Genomic DNA, 22,179 nt, shown 5'->3' with positions numbered 1-22,179 from the left:
ATTAAATTTAATTTTGTTTCATTACTATTTTTTTCACCACTCCCATCACCAGAGGTCTATGTCCCCCTCCCCACCACCACAGATAAACATTGTAGCTCTCCCATAGTCTTAGATATAGGTGGGCATTTTGGTTTTTTTTTTTTACAATCATAAACTCAATTCTCTATCTTGCACATATGAGTGAAACCATTCTGTGATTGTCCCTCACCTTCTTACTTGCTTCACTAAGCACAATATTTTTTACCTAAAGTTTAAGCCTTATAAGAGCCCTCAGAATTAAGTTACTTATTTCACATGCTTATTTATTTATTTATTTAGGAAACTGGAACTCACAGAGATTATTTACTACTTAACAGATCCAAGGGATGAAATTATCCACATGATGTCATTTAGTTTCAAAGCTGACTTCACAATGTCAGAGTGACCCTTCCCTGAATGCTATAAGATGGTGACTGTACCATTAGAAATTATTCTAATGGCCTCTGCTCACTCAAGAATGTCTGACAATTCTTTGTGAGTTTACAGAGAGAATTTAACTTTTTTCATACTCATGAAAATAATGTCTGAATTCTACCAACTTCCTCAAAACCCTCTTAGATAGCTTGATTCAATTTCTAAAGGTTAAAGTTGAGCTAGAGATAGATCGAGAAACTTAACCAAAGGGGAAGAAATTTAAAAGCCATGACTCTCTACTTCCCATATCCACTACTGATTAGATGAGACCTATGGGTGTGAGTGAGTATATTTTCAGTCTGATATTATTCTGTCTTGGTGATGCTCAGCAGAGGAAAGCCGTTAGCTCGATGAGCTGGGGGAATCACTCACTGCTGATGGAATTTGTGTTCCTGGGCTATCCCTCCCACCCAGACCTGCAAATCCTGGCCTTCCTCGGAGTCAGCCTGGTTTATACCTTGGTCATCACAGGCAACATCCTCATTGTAGTGGCCATCCAGACAGAAGTCAGGCTGCACACACCCATGTACTACTTCCTGGGTTGCCTCTCCAGGGTAGAAGTATGCTACACCACTGTAGTGGTGCCCCACATCCTGGCCAACATCCTACAGACAGAGAAGACCATCACCCTACTAGGCTGTGCCATTCAAATGATTTTCTTCATTGGACTTGGAAGTGCCGATTGCTTCCTCTTGGCTGTCATGGCTTATGACCGCTATGTCGCTATCTGCCATCCCTTGCAGTACCCCCTCATCATGACTTCAACTCTGTGTGTTCGCTTGGTTGTGGCCTCCGTGGTGGTTGGCTTGTTCCTGTCTGCACAACTGGTGGCTTTCATCTTCTCCCTGCCCTTCTGTCGGGCTCGAGGCATCCAGCACTACTTTTGTGACATACCACCGGTGATGCATCTTGTTTGTGCCAAAAGTCACATCCATGAGCACTCGGTTCTGGCGGCAGCCACCATGGCCATCGCTGTGCCTTTCATCTTCATTGCCACCTCCTATGCCTTCATTGTGAGCGCTGTGCTCAAGATCCACTCAGCAGCTGGCCGCCACAGGGCCTTCTCCACCTGCTCCTCCCACCTCATGGTGGTCCTGCTGCAGTATGGCTGCTGTGCCTTCATGTACCTGCGCCCCAACTCCAGCTATGACCCCAAGCACGATAAGTTCATCTCTCTGGTGTACACACTGGGAACCCCACTACTCAACCCACTTATCTACACCCTGAGGAATAATGAGATGAAAGGGGCTATAGGGAGAATTCTTATCAGAAATTTCCTCTTACAGAAAAACCCCAGTGTGTAGGTATGCAAATCAGGAAAGGAATTGTTTTTTTTCTAGTTTGGTCAAACTCACTACAATTGGGATTCCTCTCAGTTGGTGTTAGCTCCAATGTTAAAAATGGTACAAACTTTTGACTTATCTCAGTTAACATGATTCTTTCAAGATCCATCCAAGACGGACATCCTTCATGGAGAATTGAGAAATTATACTTGGGTGTAAACAGCTATACTTTATTGTCAGTCATTATCCCTCTAATAAAATTATCTGAGGAAAACAATGGTCCAAACTGTCTGGATGCTGTTTATGTTACAGACTTTTCTACCATTTTTACTCAGAGATTTTCCTTCAAGGAAAGCTAGTCACAGATTTGAATAATATAATAATTTGTCTACCTCAGGTTTCAGATAGAAACAGGTAATGATTTCAATAGATTTTAAATAAATAAGTACTTATAAAGGCACTACATGGGAAAGTTCTGAGTAAGACTGCCAATACAGTACCCACTGGTAATAACAGGAATTCACTGTTACCATTAGACATCACAGACAAAGAAGGCACAGTATTACCAGAGACTAGAGTGAGTTAGGACTATAGAGATAAGTCACTTGGTAAAAACAGTGACTTTGGGCAGTGGGGGAAGGGGAAAACAATAGGCTGAACTATGACTTCACAATGAGGAAGGAGGAGTGAAATAAATACCTCAACTTCTCTTTCACCTGATAATAAATATTCCTGAATTCTTCCCAAGACCATTTATTCTTTCTCCCATCTAATCTGGTCTATCTCTATCATTTTCTAATGTATTCTCTAATTTGCCATTTGGCTCCAGAATTTCTGTTTGCATTCTTTTTATTTTAGAATTTTAACATTTGTGGCAAAAATACCTCGTTTTCATCAACTTCAATGCTGAATTCACTAGAATGCTTCTCTTCCAGCTCACCAAGTTTCTTCACAACTGAAACATTTGAGTTTCTTGTCCAGTGAACTCATAACATCTTCCATGACTTTAAGTTTGGTTGCTGGGAAACATCATTTTCTTTTAGTGATATTGTATTATCATCATGGCTATTATGTTGATTATCTGCACCTCTACCAGTGCATTTGATTTAATGAAAAGTTTTCTCCCTAACTACTACACCATCTTATATTCCCTATAAGTTCCAGTTTCTCTACATCCTCTTCAAAATTAAGTTTTTGTTTGTATGTTTAATAAAACTCATTCTATAAGGCACAAGGTGATGCCTCCCTCATTGCTATGCTGATTTGCACATACATAATTATTAGTGACCCTGAGCATATTTCATGTACATATTGACAGTTTGCATATCTCCTCTTTACCTTTACCCAGATTAAACTCTTGGGTTTTTGTTTTGTAATTTGGTTATAGGAATTCCTGACTTATCTCAAAAGCACAAGCAACAAAAAACCAAAAATAAAACAAGGGTTATTACTTACATCAAACTAAACTCTTCTATACAACAACATAAGCACTCAATAGAGTTAAAGAGAATTTACAAATAGGAAGAGATACTTAAAAGACATAAATCTAGAAAGGGATTAATGTGACCAATTTATTTTGTTATACATTTTTCTCTGTCCTTTTCAGTTCAAACTGGCAGGGTTTCTGTTATTATTTTTTTCTAAAAACTTGAAGTTCTCTCATGAAACTCAGTAGAGATCTGCTCTATTTTACACAAGAGAGCCCTTTGCTCATCTTCCCTGGATAATTCCTGGCTTCAGATCAGATGTCTGTAGGAATCCTTGAATCACATACTTAATCTCTTCAAAGAGACCTCTGTATGAATAAATGTTCTGATCTTTTGATCCTTCCAAAGCACCAGCAAGTGATTTTTCAGCCATATCCTTGACTTTTCCCCCAGAGCATACTTTCTGGACAGTGCACTGAATGTTAACACTGTTTGAAATCTAAATAGGTCAAGAATTTCCCAAATCATCAAGCCTTGGTTCCTTGCGGTATTATGATTCCTCCTAGAAACTAACAGTCAAAAAGGTCTCTGGAAAACCTGGATATTTGCTCACTTTATGATATAGTCTTTGGGGCCCCAGGTTAATGTTAAGGAGTCACTTGTTAGATGCTCTACCGGTGGGCAGAGCTGGACTCTTTTTATAACCTCATTACCTCAGGATTTATTCTCTCAAAGTTTCACTCACATGTGGATTATGAGTACCTAAGGCAAACAGACTAACAAAATACAACAAAATAAATGCTAAACTCTGTGGGAAAAAATATGATGGTTTTGAGATAGAAAAGGGAAAGAGGATGGGAAGAGTGGGTTGAGGGAATCATTTGATAGAGTGATGACATTACAACTTTTTGGTGATGTGATTTATATACATACAGAGGTCATATTTCTAGCTGTGATATTCTTACGTTGGCTTCAGAAAAGACTTCCACATATTTTTTTCCCTAAAAGGCTTTCCTTCTTCTCTTGAATGGTTCATCTCTTTTTTTTATATTTATTTTATTTATTTATTTATTCCCTTTTGTTGCCCTTGTTGTTTTATTGTTGTAGTTATTATTGTTGTTGTCATTGTTGGATAGGACAGAGAGAAATGGAGAGAGGAAGGGAAGACAGAGAGGAGGAGAGAAAGATAGACACCTGCATACCTGCTTCACAGCCTGTGAAGCGACTCCCCTGCAGGTGGGGAGCCGGGGTTCGAACCGGGATCCTTATGCCTGTCCTTGTGCTTTGCGCCACCTGCGCTTAACCCGCTGCGCTACAGCCTGACTCCCAGTTCATCTCTTAAGAGTCCTGAATGTCGCCTCAGAGAGACCATCCTGGAGCACAGTAATGCTTTTCATTTGCCATGCTTATCACTCTTTCATGCTCACTCTCCAGTGCTCTACCATTTGTGATTTGTGTTTTCCTGTAGCATAATCACAAATCATTCAGTCAAGGTCCATCTGTCATTCCTCTCTGTTTTTTTCTTCTTTCAGTTGATAGACTTCTTGTTTCTCAGATCTTTCTGTAAGCTGCGGGTGGTCTTCTTTGCCAGCTTGTTCAAAATTTGGCCTTATATTTGACTTGGTCTCTGGAGCAAGCTAGTAGGGCTTCATGCTAGCCTGCCATCTTGTTGGACATTTTGTCTTCTTTCTATCTACAGGAGGCATCCCTTCTGGGATATTACTAAATGTTCTAATTTTTAATATAGTACTAGTCGTGCCTCCCCTTTTCAAATACAGAATCTCTATAAGGACATATTTATTGTTTTATACTTTAACACACCCCAAGCATGAGAAACAGGACCTGACTTGGATTCCAGGAGGTGACTCACCAGTAGAACATGCATGAGGTCTCAGGTTCTAAAAACCCCTCCCCTACTATTCTGTATTACAGAGAGAGACGGAAAGTTCTGTTAAACGACTAAATTACTAACCATTGACATATCTCACAAATGTAATTCTACAATGAAACTTGGTTCTTTTTCCTTTAAACACTCATCCTTAGACAATGTTGGTATCATTTTTTTCACTATTTTTTTTTAAGCAACTTGCCCATATCATATCTAGGCACCAGACCTCCAGAAACCTGGGTGTGAATTAGATTAGTGCATCACACATTTTCAGTGAGTCAAGCTGAAATGAATGTGCATGGTCAGCAACACTCATTGGGGGATGGACCAGAAAACAACATTAGGACATCCTTGTTGGATAGAGGAAAGAAATTATGACACTCAATTTTAATTCCTAGATAGTAATTGTTTATAGTGACCATTCGAAAGAATTGCCTGTTAATCTTCATTGAGTGATCAACTCTGGGAATTTTTTCTTAAATGTTTTCTCTAGTTAGGTTCAGTTTAGGGGATCCACTGGGGAAATTCTTCCTCTTTAGAGACCCATTAATTTTAAAGAGATTTCATCAAGGATACTAAAACGTCTGATTCAACCTTCCATGACTGGACTCTGAGTAGATATATCTATATCTATTTACTATTATTAAAAAGATAGATCTTCTCACTGAGGACTCAAGTTAGGACTATGTCGTATTTCTACATGAATTCTCTTTCAATCTACTCTGCCTGATCACAAATGCAAAGAGGAGTCTCTTCTCATGAATATCAACATGTGAAGGACACTTGTCCTTTCTCATCTGGATGTTATGGAGCTATCACATACTGTCTGCTTGTCCTCTTCTGAAGAAACTGTACAACATGAAGTTCATGGACACTTATTCCACATAAGCTCTAAGAGTCATTGAGTTCTCTGGAAGAACTTCTCTATCTTCAATGCCAGGGACTAAACAAACAAACAAAAAAGTTAATATGCTCTTCGGTAGAATTCCTTAAGTGACTGATGGAAAGAAGTAAATTTTAAAGTGGTAAGACCCATCTCAAGAGATTTATTTTATTTTATTTTATTTTTTAAAAACAATAATAAACAAATTCCAATGTCTTATAATTGGTGACGATTGAGACTGATATTAAACTGGACAACAAATGAGTCATCAGAGCAGATACTTCTATCGTTTTTTTGGGTTTTTTTTGTTTGTTTGTTTACCAATGCTCAGCTCTGGTTTATGATGGTGCAGGGGATTGAACCTGGGTCGTTGGAGCCTCACATGTGAGAGTCTCTTTGGACAACCATTATGCTATCTCTTCCTGCCCCTACTGTTCTGTTTTACAGAGAGAGACTGAGAGTTCTGTTAAATGACTGAATTATTTAGCATCACTATAACTAATAAGTGTAAATATACAGTGAAATTTGGGTCTTCTGTCTCCCCTGTAAACAGTCATCCTTAGGACAATTCTAAAGTCATAAATTCACTATTTTAGTATGATATTTAATGATATATTTAAAGTAAGCATTCAGGCAAGATTAAATTATTTACTTTACAAGATTTTACAGACATTTATTGTGTTGGTGTGTACTGTGAATCTTGAGGGAAAGTGTGAATGTTTTCCATTTTGACTACAAAACTATAAAGCATGAATCCCCTCTTATAATATCTTCTTTTATTCCTCCATGTTACCAAGTCCAAGACTTAAAGTGATAACAGATACTCAATAAATGTTTATGTTTTATTTACTTAATTGAAGTGGCATTTTTTAGGTGCTCGTATAAAGAACACCTGTTACTAGGGTTGGACTGAGATGGAAAATTAGAAGTGCTTTGTGACACCTGGACTGAGCTCTGGAGGAGTAAGATGTAGCTAGGAAGGTTAGAGGAGAAGAATGTTCAAAGCAGAGGGAATAGGCAGTGAAAAGTTACCAGAGCAAAAGAACTCTTAGAAAAGAATTCCAAGTAACTCACTAGAGATAAAGCAGAGTATATAAGAAGAAGCAGAGTAAGCAAAAATATACTTGAAATCAGGAGCTGGGCAGTGGCACACCTGGGAAGTGTGTACATTACCATGTACAAGGACCCAAATTTAAGCTTCAGGTGCCCCCTTCCCCACAGGAGAGAAGCTTCAAAAGCAGTGCAGCAGTGCTGTGAGTGTCTCTGTTTCCCCCTTCCATCTCAACATAATTTCTATGACTCTATACAATGAAGAAATAAAGAAACAACTGAAGTCAGATAGATCGTTACTACACATTGTTAAAATCTTTTTTTCTCTCTCTCTCTTTGCCCCTTTTTATTGGGGATTAATAGTTTACAGTAAATACAGTTTTGGATACGTGGGTAAAATTTCTTGGTATATGTAAAATGTCTCAGTTTTCTGCAAGATACTCTCACCCCCAGCCTAGGTCCTCCTCCACCATCAGGCAACCAGGACCTGAAAGCCCCCTCCTACCCAGAGTCCTTTGCTTTGGTGCAGTACACCAAACCCAGCCCAAGTTCTGCTTTGTGTTTCAGCTTTCTCTTATTTCTCAACTTCTGTTCTATCTTGATGAGCAATGTGTATTTCCAGCCTTTTTCTGTCTTCTGTCATTCATCCTGACTCATGAATTCTCCGTTCATTAAGTTTCCACTTTTCTCTGCTGCTGATAGTAACTGCTTTTTCCCCTCTCTTCCTGATCCTATTTATAAGCCAGTTCCTTTACTTTTATACAGTCATCTTTCTGCTGACTGAATTCTCTGAGAACTTCTGCTGCAAAAGGATCTTGGCAAATTCAGTGTCTGAGAGCTGGGCACTAGCATCTTTATCTCTTCTTTCTATTCATGACTAGCTGTACATCATTCATTTAGCTGGTAACAAAATAGTCTCTCGTTTATCTGTTGTCCGCCTCATTTCTTCTTCTTCTCCTCCTCCTCCTCCTCCTTCCTTCTTCTTCTGCCACCAAGGTTCCTGCTGGGGTTCAAAGCTTGAACTATGACTTCACTGCTCCAGGTGACCTTTATTTTTAGAGAGAGAGAAAAAATGTTAAAGTAGAGAGAAAAGGAGAGAAAGAGATAAAAAGAGGCACCTGGCCCACATTACTATTAATTTTACTAACAATTCTGCTGTGTAAGTGTAGTATTGTCTTTGTAGGTAAAAATATGAGATTCATGGTTGTAGGGCTAATGAATAGCAAATCCAGAGTTCATATTGAGAGACCAAATTTCTACTAAAGATAAAAGATTAACTTTGGATCTAGGTTGTAGGTGTATGCTTGAGGATGTTGCATGTGTTGGTTCAAGAAGAAATGTACTTTCCCCTTGGGGGCAGTGAAGAACTCTGAAGATGTCAAGTAGATTCAATCTACCCATTTTCTGCTTGAGGGGTCTTGCTTCTCTATGAATTTTTCATTTGGGCTGTTTATTTGGGATCAAAGTATTTAAGTATTTAAGCCCCCAAATATCATTGTGTTGCTACTGGTTGAGCACTTTTATGAGTATTTTATAAGACCCCTTGCTGTCTTTTAATATTTTACCTATCTTAAGGTCTTTTTTTTTTTTGGTCAGATATAAGTATAGTTGTCCTAGCCCTCTTTTGTGACCCATCAGTTCATATGATTGCTTTTCTAACTTTTCATTTTAAGTCCGTATTGGTTCTGCAGAGTCAAATTGGTCTCCTGTAAATAGCTTACAGCTGGGTTATGTTTTCTGGTTTGCCCTACCACTCTGCCTTTTGGAGGATGAGTTCAGGTCATTGCATCTTGCTATGGTTTCATGGCTCATTGACATTTAAAGAGTGTGATGGTTTCATATGAAATGTGTTTATGGATTAGTACGTAAGGATTTTACAATGTAGTACTGTTTCATCAGTCATTGAAGTGTTACTGCTACCTAGATGAGTTGATCATCAATCTTACTAGTTCAACAATCACATCAACAATTTAATTGCTACATTTATCAACATCTATTTATCTGCTGAGTTTACCTATCCTTTTGTTTGAAGTCCTCACTCAAACAAATATAAAATAACCATTGGGCTAAGAAAATTTCAATCATGGCAAGACTAAAGTAAGTGGAGTTTAATTAATCAATGATCAGTGCCACTGAATATTGACTTTGAAAGAAAGTACAAAGGACATGAGATTTAACTGTAAAATAATTCAAGTTAGTTCAGATCCAATCAATTATAGTGATATAATGGCAAAGATGATAGATGCCCATTTGGATCTTAAACACATTCTTGATTAAAATGTCTGTCAAACTGTTCTCATCAGTTTAGTGTTTTAAGGATCAGGTTCCCAAGGAAGGAACAGAAAGCAAGTGAATTCAGTGGACAGAAATGATAACGTGGCCAAGAGGGTTTTTGAGAATAGCTTTGGGGAAAATAGAAGGCGAAAAACAAATGCATTACTGTTGTGTAGCAAAGAAATAAATATTTGAATTCATCTCATCAGGATGATACTCTTACAGGGAAATTTATTTTCATCAACCTCTTTTGGATTTGATACAAAGCTCTGGCACAGGGAAGATATCTATTAACAACCTTTTTTTAGATGAAGTCAACTTCTCATACTTTCAGCCAGATGACATTTTTTGAAATGACCAGCTTGTGGTTATTTGTGCCAATGAGCAGGTTACTTCAAGGTGAGTGGACTCTGAATGACAAAAATAAAATCAATCGGCTGTGATTGGAAACTTAAATACTGAGAGACTTTTGACAAAGACTATCCTGCATATTTTGAAGAATAAACCTAATAACAATGATAATATGTTCTTAATTTTATAAAAATCTGAAATTTTATCTTTTGCTGCTCAATATCAACTTCACCAACTCTACTTGACCAAAACTCTAGAGTGTAAACTATTACCTCCTAGTTTATATTTCATCTAATTATGCCTCAAATGTTTTGCTGTTAAGAAAAAAAAAGTGAGGCAAGTATGAATATATCAGAATGCCCTAAAAACTGTTTGAATGAGGCAACACAAATAGAGTGGTGGCAAATAACCATTGGAAGGGAAAAGGCCAATTGGTAAATACAAATCTGATGTTTTGCTTTATCAATAGGTTATAGTCTATATTTGAATATGAGAGTTGTATGTCTTTGAAAGCACTTGTGTGGCCAGATGGTGGCACACCTGCTTGAGCGCACATGTTGCAATGTACAAGGACCCCAGTTTAAGCCCCAAGCCCCCACCTGCAGGGGGAAAAGCTTTGTGAGTGCTAAAGCAGTGTTACAGGTGTCTGGCTGTCTATATTTCTCTCTCTCACCCCCTTCCCTCTCAAGTTCTGGCTGTCTCTATCCAATCAATAAGTACAGATAATTTTTAAAAATTAAAAAAAGAAATCACTTGATCATGACTTACTAGGGCAGGCAGCAGGCTCTAAAAAGTTCATGTTTTACCACTTTGGCGGTAGCCCCATGACACATGCTGCTCAGCTGATGTTCATATTTTAATAAGCTAAAATCATTTTTCAATATCGTCTTGAGTCAAAGAAATCTCATTTTGACAGTTCATTGTTAGTTATTATAGTGATCTCTTTCTCCTTTATAAAAATTCTTCTTCCTTATCTTTTTACTCTTCTTCCTAAGGTTTAGTAAAGTTAACAACAATGTCTGGGAGGATACCATCCTAGAGAAAGTTCACCCTCCTCTCTGGAACCTCTTAAGTACTCAAGGGTAAGTATCCAAAGGAAATTCCCCATCTGAGAAAAGAGGAGGGTAGTTACATGTGTCAAAAGCCTATGATGTCCCAGACACAGTATGTATTTATAACACTCAGTATTCATAGACTGCCTAGAAGCTTCTGTATTCATACCCCTAGTCAAACTCCTGGACTACTGAGGCTTGCCAAGTACAAGTAACCGGAATAATGTAAAACCCAAACTAGCAAATACAGATAATCAAGCTTTACCTCCATATCTAATTCAATGCAAAAAAATCTCCTGGACTTGACACTCTTTCTTCCCCACACTACACTGAAACCTGAGAGGATAATGAAAAAACAATTTTAATTTATCACAGGATTGAAAACTTCTGAAGTTTCACTGTAAAATTTTAAAATACAGAAGAACACAAATCATATAGAAAATGACCCGTAATCTCACCATCACAGTCATACCAGTTGGTGACATTGTGACTTGTTTCTTTTCTTATGTATAGTTGTGATTTTTAAAATTTTTATTAGTGATTGAATAATGATTTACTAGATTATAAGATAACAAGGGTATATATAATTCCATACAGTTCCCACCACTAGAGCTCCATGTCCCATCCCCTCCATTGGAAACTTCCCTATTCTTTATTGCTCTGCTGCTAGTAGGGACCAAAATTCTTTATGGGAGTACAGAAGATGGAAGGTCTGGCTTCTATAATTGCTTTTCCCCTGGACATGGACATTGGCAAGTTGGTCCATACCTCCAGACTGTTTCTATCTTTCTCTATTGGTGTAGAGTTCTGGAGAGGTGAAATTCATGGACAAATTGGTGAGGCCACCTGCTCAGAGAGGACAGGATGGAATTTTTGTAGCATCTGAAACTTGGTGGCTGAAAGACAGTAAGATATAAAGCAGGCCAAATTGTTCAATGAGCAGGAACCCAAAGGTAGGAATAGAGCAGATGAAATTAGGTGTCTTCATGTGGGAAGAAGCTAGGAAGTCTATTTTAGGTATGTTCGAAGGTGCCATCACATTAGTAATTTTTGCCTGAGCCCAACAGCTAACATGCAGATGGACTGAAAATACTGTCTGGGAAGATGGTGACAGAGTTAAGAATAGGGCTAGAAAGCTGGATTAGAGGAAAAAGTAACTCCCAAACATGAGAAGAGTATATAAATATCATTAACTGTTTACCCCATCAATCTTGAGCTAGGGCCTATATATATTCCTATTTAGCACAGAAGCCTGTGTGATCTGAGTCCCTGTCAGTCTGAGCTCACAGTCCATGGTCACAGATAGGAACAGTCTAGGCTGTACTCATTTCAGGATCCATTAGTCTTCCTTGAGTGGTAGAGTATTTGACTCAGCTTCCCTTTAGTGAGCGGGGCAATCCCTACCATTGCTGTTCTACATTGAAGGAAATGTTGTAGAGAAGCCCACAAAGGGGCTTACGGTGCTGTTCCTGATAGAAGTGATGAGTGATGGTGGAGAAAGGGATCTATTAGAGGACTAGGTCCGTCAAGATATGATTTTTTATCTTTATTTATTGGGTAAAGGAAGCCAGAAATCTAGAGGGAAAGGGACTATAGAGAGAGGGAGAGACAGAGAGACACCTGTAGCACTGTTTCACCACTCACAAAGCTTTCCCCCCTGCAGGTAGGGCCCGGGGTCCAGGTCCTTAAGCACTGTAACATCTGTGCTGAACCAGGTGTGCTACCACCTGACCCCAAGATATAATTTTTTAATGGAATCATGATTCATACTCTCTAAAATTTGCTTTCTCATAAACCTTATCATCTTATTAAACATTTTCCTGTGATATCCTTTTGTAATTATAGTGTCTCACCATATAATCACACTTAATGTAAGAACCATTTTATTCTTAATATTTAAGTTGATACAATTTTCTGTTACATAGGAAACTGTTACGAACATTCTTGTCAACAACTCTGTGTGTGTAATCACAGTAACCTTATAAGGAGGCATTCCTTAAAACAATATTTAAATGCTGAATCAAAGCATTTGCATTTCCAGTCTTTCACTGAAAATTACAAGATGTTCTCCATATATTTTTGTAGCACTTTATCCTTGCACCCAAATTAATGGACATAGATCCCTCCATGCAGTTTTTGCAATATCAGGCACTACCTTATTTTCACGCCTCTCAGTTTGTCAACAGTGAATAAAATCCAATTTTTTAAATTATATACATATATGCTAACTCCTAATGAATGATATAAGCATGCCTTATACATGTGTCACTTCTGCATATTTCCCTTCTGATTTGTGTTTTCAGATCCTTGATTTTTCTAATGAGGGGTCTAATTTTTGCTAGGTTGTAAAATTCCACTTTCTGTCAGTTTGATGCACAAACTTTTAAGTCTTTCTTCTTCCAGAAAGTCAATATGCTAATGTAATGGATTTAGCTCATTCTGTGGTAGTTTCAAGCCTCAGAAAAGATTCATTTACTGTCTCCTAGTTTCCTTCTTTTCTTAATATATTTGAATTATAAGACCCATCGAAATAAATGTTTGTGTATAATGCACAAGGGAGTTAATTTTTGTTTAAATAACCAGTCCACTCACCTAAAACTATATCAGAAAATTGATTGATTCCGATTGATTTGAAGCAGTGACAGTAGTTATAACACATTGAATGTGTACTATAAACTGTTCTCAGCACTGTTACAAAATTATTCATTTAACTCTGAGAGATAGCACAATGCCACAGCTTCCTTCAGTGCAGTGAGCGTCAAGCTTGAACCTGGATAATGCCCACAGCCAAGCAAGTATCAAAATGAGCTATCTTGCTGGCCCTTGATACTTACGTTTCAATCAGATAGTCTGGCTTTAGTTTATTAATTAACAATAGTCAAAGATACATTTAATAGGTAGGTATCTCTCTCATTTTTTAAAATTAAAATTTTTGTGTTATCTTTATTTATTGCATTGGGAAAGTCAGAAAACAACAGGTGATAGGGAAAGAGACAGAGAGAAACCTGCAGCCTGCTTCACCACTTGCAAAGCTTTCTCCCTGCAGGGAGGAACAGGAGACTTGAACCCAGGTACTTGTGCATCGCAATATGTGCACTCATCCAGGTGCACCACCACCCAGCCCCAGAATAGGTAGCTCTCTGACTACTCATATCCAAATGAAATATTTCTTAAGTCTTGTACAAAGTTAGTGAAATTAGAGTTCCTTTATTTCACCCACCTTTTCTATCAATTTCCCAATTATAAGACTTGTCATTATAAGTGTGCAGAATTAGTTTAATTCTTGCTCTTTATATTACAAATGATGTCAACAGTTGTAGTTGGATTTTCTTTTGCTTTTAACAGCAAGTCTACTAGTCATTTCACATCAAATGCATATTTTATCCTCAGTTTTCCCAATTTTGAACCCAGATACTATCAGGGAAATGCTTTCATTGTAGTTACTATGGTGTGTTCCCTGAGCCCCTGTAAATCAGAAGAAATTTGTGTCTTTAAATATACATCACTAAAGCCTGAGTATAAAATGTTTTCACAGATTTTTTTTTCTTAAAAACCTGTAGACATTGCTCTATTGTGTTTTGCCTTTTATGTTTATAGCCGCAATTCAGATTGAAAATGCTAAATTTACACATTTATGCTTTTGCAGATGCTTACACGAATCTTAGTAGTCACATTTTCTAAGACTTTAATTCTAATTCATTTTGAGTTTCCTTTGCATATTTTCTTCTCTACAGTAGCTAAATTAATTTTAATTCTCACCTGGCTCACAATATTCCTTCATTTGAATCTTTCTTATTCCTAACATGAAATCTCATGGCGGAAAAATTAGGGAAACAATGTGTAAAAAGAACTATAGCTGGGGTATATATCAAAAAGGATTGAAATAAAAGACATTTGTTTAGTTTTAGATGGAGTCAAGACAACTGGGTGGAAAGTGAAAAGTTCATGAATAAACTAAAAAGACATTAATGGGATATTCTAAGGCAATAGAAAGACTTCTTTCTACATGAAACAGTACTTTTTTAGCTACAACGCTGAAGCAAGTTATAGTAAAGCATACATCTTTTACTACTACATCTGCAAATTGATGTATAACTAAACTAATCTATAGTGATAAGAGTAAAAGACTTGTGTTACTTGTGATGTGTAAGAGAGAAAGCACAAAAAAAAATCTGTTGGGTTACTGGAGTTTTTCTATCTCTTAGTTCTAGTGATGCTTATATTAGGGTATTTACTGTGCAAAACAGTCTACTTACATTTCTGTGTGTTATACAGATGTTGAGCCCCAAAATGAACACAGCCAGGTATCTATCTTGAAAATATGTACAATTATACAAGACTTTAATTAGGTGTAAGCAAAGAATTCATCCCTGTCCTATGAATTAAAAAAAAAATAGCAGAGTGGGGAATAAGACATTTCACTGGAATCATTTTCATGTCTTTGCCACCAAGAACACCCACAGATAATTTCTTTTCTACTGTTTTTATCATTTTGGTAGTGCTTTAGAAAATTACAAGATAACAGGGGGAAAACGCTACACAGGTCCCACCAGCGGGAGTTCTGTATCCCCATAACCTTCACTGCAAGCTACCGCAGTCCTCCTAGGGTTGCAGATATGGGTTAGCTATTATTTCTACAACTCTCTGTCTATACTGGTATTTGCCCATTTTTTTCTATGTTCCCATCTTCTCTTCCTTTCCAAGCCACACATACACCTATTACTATACCCAGATGTCCCTCCCGTTTTCCTCTTTTCTCTCCAGGTCCTGATGGAGTTGGAATTCAGAGCTGTTTATTTATCTTCCCCCTATCACTTCTCCCCAACTGGGAGTATAACCAAAATTCTTGATGAAGTGCAAAAGGTTTGAGTTCTGGCTCCTATAATTACTTTTCTGCTGGACATGAGCATTGACAGGTCAATCCATACCCACAGTCCTGTTTCTATCTTTCCCTTATTGGGTAGGGTTCCCACAGATAAATTTTATCCCATTCATAAAGATTATCACCACAGGGAAAAAATTATGTATATGTATATGTGTCCTAAATGTTCCACTGAGAATTCATTCCTAACATTGAGAAAGGAAACTGGAAACTAAGTAGTTAATTCCTCATCAAAATATAACCTTCAAATATAACCTTCCTAATTTCCATTTGGCATCATGAGGAAGTCCCAGAAGTCTCATCTTATTTTTTGCAGGAGACATGTTTGCTAGGAGCCCCGTCCTCAACCAGTCGGGCCCCACTGAGTTTGTATTCCGCGTCTTCACCACAATCCCTCAGTTCCAGGCCCTCCTCTTCCTCCTCTTCCTCTTCCTCTACACCATGATCCTCTGTGGCAACACAGCCATCATCTGGGCTGTCTGCACACACAGCTCCCTCCGCACCCCCATGTACTTCTTCTTGTGCAATCTGTCTTTCCTAGAAATCTGTTACACCTCCGTGGTGGTGCCTTTGATGCTTTCCAACATGTTTGGGGCACAGAAGCCCATTCCTCTGGCTGGCTGTGGGGCCCAGATGTTCTTTTTTGTCACTCTGGGCAGTACTGTTTCCTCTTGGCAGTCATGGCCTATGACCGCTATGTGGCCATCTGCCACCCTCTTCACTACACCCTGATCGTGACCCAGAGGCTCTGCGTGCAGATGGTGGCAGGTGCCCTGGGCCTGGCGCTCTTCCTGTCCCTGCAGCTCACCGCCCTCATCTTCACCCTGCCTTTCTGTGGCCACCTGCGGGAGATCAACCACTTCCTCTGTGACGTGCCCCCGGTGCTGAGGCTGGCCTGCGCGGACACCCACGTGCACCAGGCTGTCCTCTATGTGGTGGGCATCCTGGTGCTGACCGTGCCCTTCCTGCTCATCTGCGTTTCCTATGTGTTCATCACCAGCGCCATCCTGCGCATCCGCTCAGCCGAGGGACGACGCAGGGCCTTCTCCACCTGCTCCTCCCACCTCACCGTGGTCTTGCTACAGTACGGGTGCTGCAGCTTGGTCTACCTGCGCCCCCGCTCCAGCACCTCCGAGGATGAGGACCGCCAGATCGCCCTGGTCTACACCTTTGTCACCCCCTTGCTCAACCCTCTCATTTACACTCTGAGGAATAAGGACGTCAAAGGGGCCCTGAAGGATGCCATCATCCCCTGTAAAGCAGCCTGACACCTTGAGGTGCCCGGGTTGGGGTCTGAAGTTGGCTCACAGTGAGTTCTAAATGACAAAGGCGGACTGAAGATGCTTTGTAGAATTTGCTGTGGATGTGTGTCTTGCTACACCGGCTCCATGCCCACTTTCTGACTCATGTCAGTTCCCTAAGGCCCTTTATAGAATACTTAGAAAAGTGCGCACATGTTCAGTTGAAGAGCTCTACTATGGGGGGGCCGTGTGGTAGTGCACCTGGTTAAGTGCACATAGTACTAAGTGCAAGGACCCACGCAAGGATCCAGGTTCAAAGCCCCCGTCCCCCTCCTGCAAGGGGGACACCACATGAAGTGAAGCAGGTCTGCAGATATCTATCTTTCTATTTCCCCTTTCAAAATTTCTGTCGTGTTCAATTATATGGGGAAAAAAATCATCATTAGAAGTGGATTCACATTGCCAACACCCAGCAACAGCAATAACCCTGGAGAAAAAAATTTTTCTACTGTGCACACCTATCTTTATACCTCAATTTGTAATAACCCAAACTTGGAAGCAACCAATAAGAGATGAGTAGCTTATGGAGTTGTGATATATATATATATATATATATATATATATATATATATATATATATATATACTGTTTTTAAAAAGATCATTTCATCTTGGGTGGACTTTGAAAAAAGCATGTTAAGTGAAATAAGGCAAAAAGAGGAGGACAAATACTGGATGATCCCACTCATTGGTGGAAAACAAAGACAGAAGAGATATACAAAAAGTAAACCTTTGACTGGGTGTAGTGTAATGCACCAAAGCTAAGGACTTGGAGAGGAATGGATTGAGGAGGAGTGGGGATCTTGGCGCATAATGGTAGAAAAGGTCCTAACTTGAGGTTACAGTGTCTTGCAGACACCTGTTACAGAGACAGGAGAAATTGTGCCCATGTATCAACAACTGTTCTATAGGCCATTCAGCCCCAGCAGAGTGATTTAAAAAAAATAGAGAGAGAGAGAGAGAGACCATAATATAAAAAAATAGCTCTATACTACTAAGGCCTACTTTAGTTTTTTTTCTTTTTTTTTTTTTTTTTTTGTTTGTGGTTAGGTGGATTACAAGATTTGTAAGAGTACGTAGTTCTACACCACATTCACAAGCAAAGTTTTCTGTCCTCAGCCCCGAGTCTCCCAAAGATGACCACCACAGTTCTCACAAGTTCTTAGGAACAATTTGTTTACTTTCTATTTATTTTTGCTACTTCATGTCTGTCAGTTCTCTATATTCCACATATGAGTGAAACCATACATAGCTGTCTTTCATTTCTTTACCTATTTCCCTAAGAACCTAAGGTTCCATTCATTTTGTCCCAAAGGACATAATATCCTCATTTTTAAAATGACAGAATAGTATTTCATTTAATATATAATAATATCTCATTTCTGTATTTCCTTTCATTTTTATTTAATGTGAAATCATACCAAAAATTAACTCATAAAGAGGTGACATGGCACTCTCTTGGAAATAGAGAATAGTTTCTGTTTAGACATATGTACTGAATGAAAGGAAATGTTACTTAGAGCAACTGCAATAGGCTTGTCATGTGAGATTTCCTTTCTAGTCATTCTCAAAAACTAAATTTTTATTACCATGATTATTTTTTATCTTTATTTATTGGATAGAGACAGCCAGAAATCGAGAGGGAAGAAGGAGATAGGGGGGGGGGAGGCAGAGGGACACCTGCAACACTGCCTAACCACTCACAAAACTTTCCCCCTGCAGGTGGGGGCCCGGGATTTGAACACGGATTCTTGCGAATTATAATATGTGCACTCAACAAGGTGCACCACTACCCGGCCCCTCAACTCTTCATCTTTAAGCCCATAGTCTTCCAAAAACGTAGTTGAAAAATCAAGAAAGTGTTTAATTCTGTTGAAAGAATTAAAGTCTTATGATTGACACAGAAAGTTGCTGATTCAGATGAATCCATTCCTGTCAAGGAGCAAGAAAGGGCAGGAAATGATACTTTGTGTCAAAGGTGAAGTCTGCATTTCCAAAGCAGAGATGGAAAACAGTGGGAGAAGCTGTCTCAGTCTCATTGATCTGTCTTGCTTGTTCCTGTTTCCATGTGTGTGTTCATGACCCTGTCTTAAGAAACAATGTTTTTGAAAGTGAACAAGTCCCTAAAGTGACAGTCTTAACATCTGAGTCTATGAAGTGCTGTTAGTCTTTCTTACTGAATGTTTAGTAATTCAAGTAGTGGCCGATAATGCTTATAGAGAATTGATCATCGTGTGGCTATTTTCGATAGCCTAAAGGAGTTGGTAAAACCTAACATCCTATTTATGATCACTAAAAATACTTTCGATTCCTACAGTAATGAACAAAAGGGATAATAATAATAATAAATGTTGAAGATTTTTGTGAGAATGAATTGTGGTAACTTTTTGTGCTTTTATAAATTCTCAGAATTTTTATTATTCTCCACAAGTATTTATGACTATAAAGAAAATCATGGTTAGGGACAAGCAGTGGTGGACCTGGTTAAACGCACACATAACAGTGCTCAGGGACCCAGGTTCAAGCCTCTGGTAGCCTCCAGCAGAGGGAAAGCTTCACCAGTGATGAAACTTACTTTCCAGGGGTGTTTCCAAATAACAAGTTGACTTAAATTCTTGCTTCTAGAAGCCCCATGCTAAGATGGCAACAGTTGTCATAACCACATTGAACTGTAGTAAGCAAATTCAATAATATGGGTGACTTAGAAACATAAATGTATTTAGTTTAATATTTTAGACTATAAGTCCATATCAATAAGTTACTGGGTCAGTGTGTGGTGCAAATTTGTTTCCAGGTTTGTTAATGACCATCTTAGCATTGTAAGCTACTCCTCATATGGTTGCAGAGGAGAGGGTATGTCTTTTTTACAAAAGAATGTATCACATGCATGAGGACTCTGTTCTTATGACATAACTGTCTTCTAAAAACTCTACCTCCCAGACTGAGGAGATAGTACATTCTTAAGGTCCTAGAGATACCTGGTTCAATTCTCAGCACTGCCATCAGCCAAGGCTGAGAGCTGGTCTGGTCTTTTTTTCTCTCATAAAAATAAATATATACATTCTACCTTTAATACCATCACATGGGGATTACATTTCAGCACATAAATTTGGTCAAGAAAAGGCAGGCACAAAAAATTGGACTATGACAGTGGAACTCATGGGTTTATTCAGCAATTACAGAATCCAGAAATCCTACCTTCTGCATCCCCAACAACCATTTTGATCCATACTCGCAGTGGGGAAGAAGTGATAGGAGGAAGAGGATAAGAGGGCTCTGAACTCCAGCTCCATTAGGAACTGGAGAGAGAGAGGAGGAAAAAGGGAAGGACATTTGGATGTAGTGATAATGTCATGAGTGGCTTGTAGAGGAAGAGAGGATTGGACCTGGAAGAAAAAGGGAGCAATGATGTAAAAATATAGGCAGATAGTTGAAGAGATGACACTTAACCCTTGCCTGCAGCCTTAGGAGAACTGCTGTAGCTTGCAAAGGAAGGATTGGGGATTGAGAAATCTGGTGGTGTGAACGGTGTGGAATGATACCCCTGTTGACATGTAATATTGTAAATAAATATTAAATAACTAATAAATTTTTTTAAATAGAAATCATGGGTCCACAAGGTAGTTTGCCTGGATAGTACACTTGCTTTGTCATGTGGTTGATCCTGGCTCAAACCAGCTCCCCATGTACTAGTGAAACTGGTGCAGTGATTCTTTCCTTCTCTCTCTCTCTCTCTCTCTCTCTCCATATATATATATATATATATATATATATATATATATTTAAAAAGTAGACCTAGAGCTGTGAAGCCCTAGTGATGACAAAAATAATGAGAAGAAGCAGAAGAAGAAACATGATTGTGTTTACGAGTACATGGGACATGTTTAGAATACATTCTGATGCAAACATTAGGTAAGGGATCCATTGATTTGGTCTTCATTTCTGGCTACACAATTTCCAATACTTCTTTCCTTTTCACGTTCAACATCCCCTCCAAAAAAGATACATACATATATATATATATATATATATATATATATACATATATTCAATATTTTTTACAAATAAAGATCAATTTGTTTGCAACTCAGAGCCCTGAATGATGAATTACTGAGTCTCTGGATCGTCATTCAACACTCATTCATCTAAATGCTGCAGAAGGCTACAATCTATCCTCTATCTATCTCCCTCCATCCCCAAAATGGTACTTCTTTGAAGTCACAGCCCCGAGCACATACATTTAACTCAGTTCTCAAGATACTCACTAAACACCATCCCCCTTTGCTAAACACTAAAGAGAAAACAGAAAGAAATGCCTACAGTGGCATAGAGGATACAGGAGACACAAGCAAACAAATTACCTACTCTGAAGAGCTGTGAGGACAAACAGCAAGTCACACATAAGAAGAAGTATCAGAAAATAAACAAATCAGAGTCGCTCACCTATCCCCTATTATTTCATTAAATCTGGAATATGAAAACAACTGTGCCTTGTGGAAAAAAAAAAACTTTAGGGATATTTTCCCAAGGGGGCTCAAAGAAGCTAAATATCCCAGGTGAATCCAATGCCATGATTACACGAACTCTTTTTGTTGTTGTTTGGAAAGGAAGTCTGATTCTGGAAAGCACAGAAGAACAGCTCTCAATCTCTCACTGTTACGCTGTGAGTAGGAAACAAGCAAAAATCACTGTGTTTAGCTCCTGATGTCCTGCCATCTTTTAAAGGTGAGCCTTTCCACACATCATTCTTTTCTTTTCTCTTCTTCTTCTTCTTCTTTTTTTTTTTTTTGGAGTTGAAGCAAGGCATTTATTCTTTTGCAAAAGGGTGTGCCACCAACAGTGGCTGGTGGCCATCAGGCAGCAATGCACCCCCCTCAGCCTTTTCACACATTGTTCTTAACCAGCTTGGTGGATGATTTAAGGACTCAGAACAGCATATGTGCATCTGCCATTGGGTGAGAGAGGTAGATAGAAAACCAAGATCAGGGAGCCAGGTGGTGGTGCATTGGGTTAATCACACATAGTACAAGTGCAAGGACCCTCACAAGGATCCAGGTTCAAGCCCCCAGCTCCCCACCTGTAAGGGATATGCTTCATAAGTGGTGAGGCAGGTCTGCAGGTATCTATCTTTCTCTCTCCCTCTTTGTCTCCCCTCCTCTCTCAATTTCTTTCTGTCCTACCCAATAAAAAAGTGGAAAAAAATGGCCACCAGGAGCAACAGATTCATAGTGCCTGCATCAAGCCCCAGCAATAACCCTGGTGGCAAGAAAGAAAGGAAGGAAGGAAGGAAGGAAGAAAGGAAGGAAGGAAGGAAGGAAGGAAGGAAGGAAGGAAAG

General features: G+C 38.8%; 2 protein-coding genes and 1 long non-coding RNA gene across 3 annotated transcripts; 2 read left to right on the top strand and 1 right to left on the bottom strand.

Annotated features, from left to right (window-relative positions):
• Nucleotides 1-803: 803 nt before the first annotated feature.
• LOC103110409 (olfactory receptor 10W1-like) lies at nt 804-1,757 on the top strand. Its single transcript, XM_007519580.1, has one exon. It carries the CDS (start codon nt 804-806, stop codon nt 1,755-1,757), a length of 954 nt encoding a protein of 317 aa, XP_007519642.1.
• Nucleotides 1,758-9,563: 7,806 nt separating this feature from the next.
• LOC132534028 (uncharacterized) lies at nt 9,564-15,032 on the bottom strand. The gene is made up of 3 exons (XR_009545745.1): nt 14,918-15,032; nt 11,430-11,557; nt 9,564-9,668 (listed from the first exon to the last, which is right to left on the bottom strand). It is a non-coding gene; the product is annotated as an uncharacterized LOC132534028 (long non-coding RNA).
• An 832-nt stretch (nt 15,033-15,864) lies between these two features.
• LOC103110408 (olfactory receptor 10Q1) lies at nt 15,865-16,895 on the top strand. The gene is given in 2 exon segments (XM_007519579.2): nt 15,865-16,201; nt 16,204-16,895. Coding segments are annotated over 2 exon segments (945 nt in total). The 3' UTR covers nt 16,812-16,895.
• Nucleotides 16,896-22,179: the final 5,284 nt, after the last annotated feature.

Source organism: Erinaceus europaeus, chromosome 17, assembly GCF_950295315.1.
Source record: "Erinaceus europaeus chromosome 17, mEriEur2.1, whole genome shotgun sequence".
Lineage (NCBI taxonomy): Eukaryota > Metazoa > Chordata > Mammalia > Eulipotyphla > Erinaceidae > Erinaceus > Erinaceus europaeus.
The sequence above is the reverse complement of the archived record's forward strand: the minus strand, read 5'-3'. Positions and strand labels throughout refer to the sequence as shown.

Coding starts and splice junctions, on each gene's coding strand:
- LOC103110409 (XM_007519580.1), top strand. CDS start 804: ATGAGCTGGGGGAATCACTCACTGCTGATGGAATTTGTGTTCCTGGGC.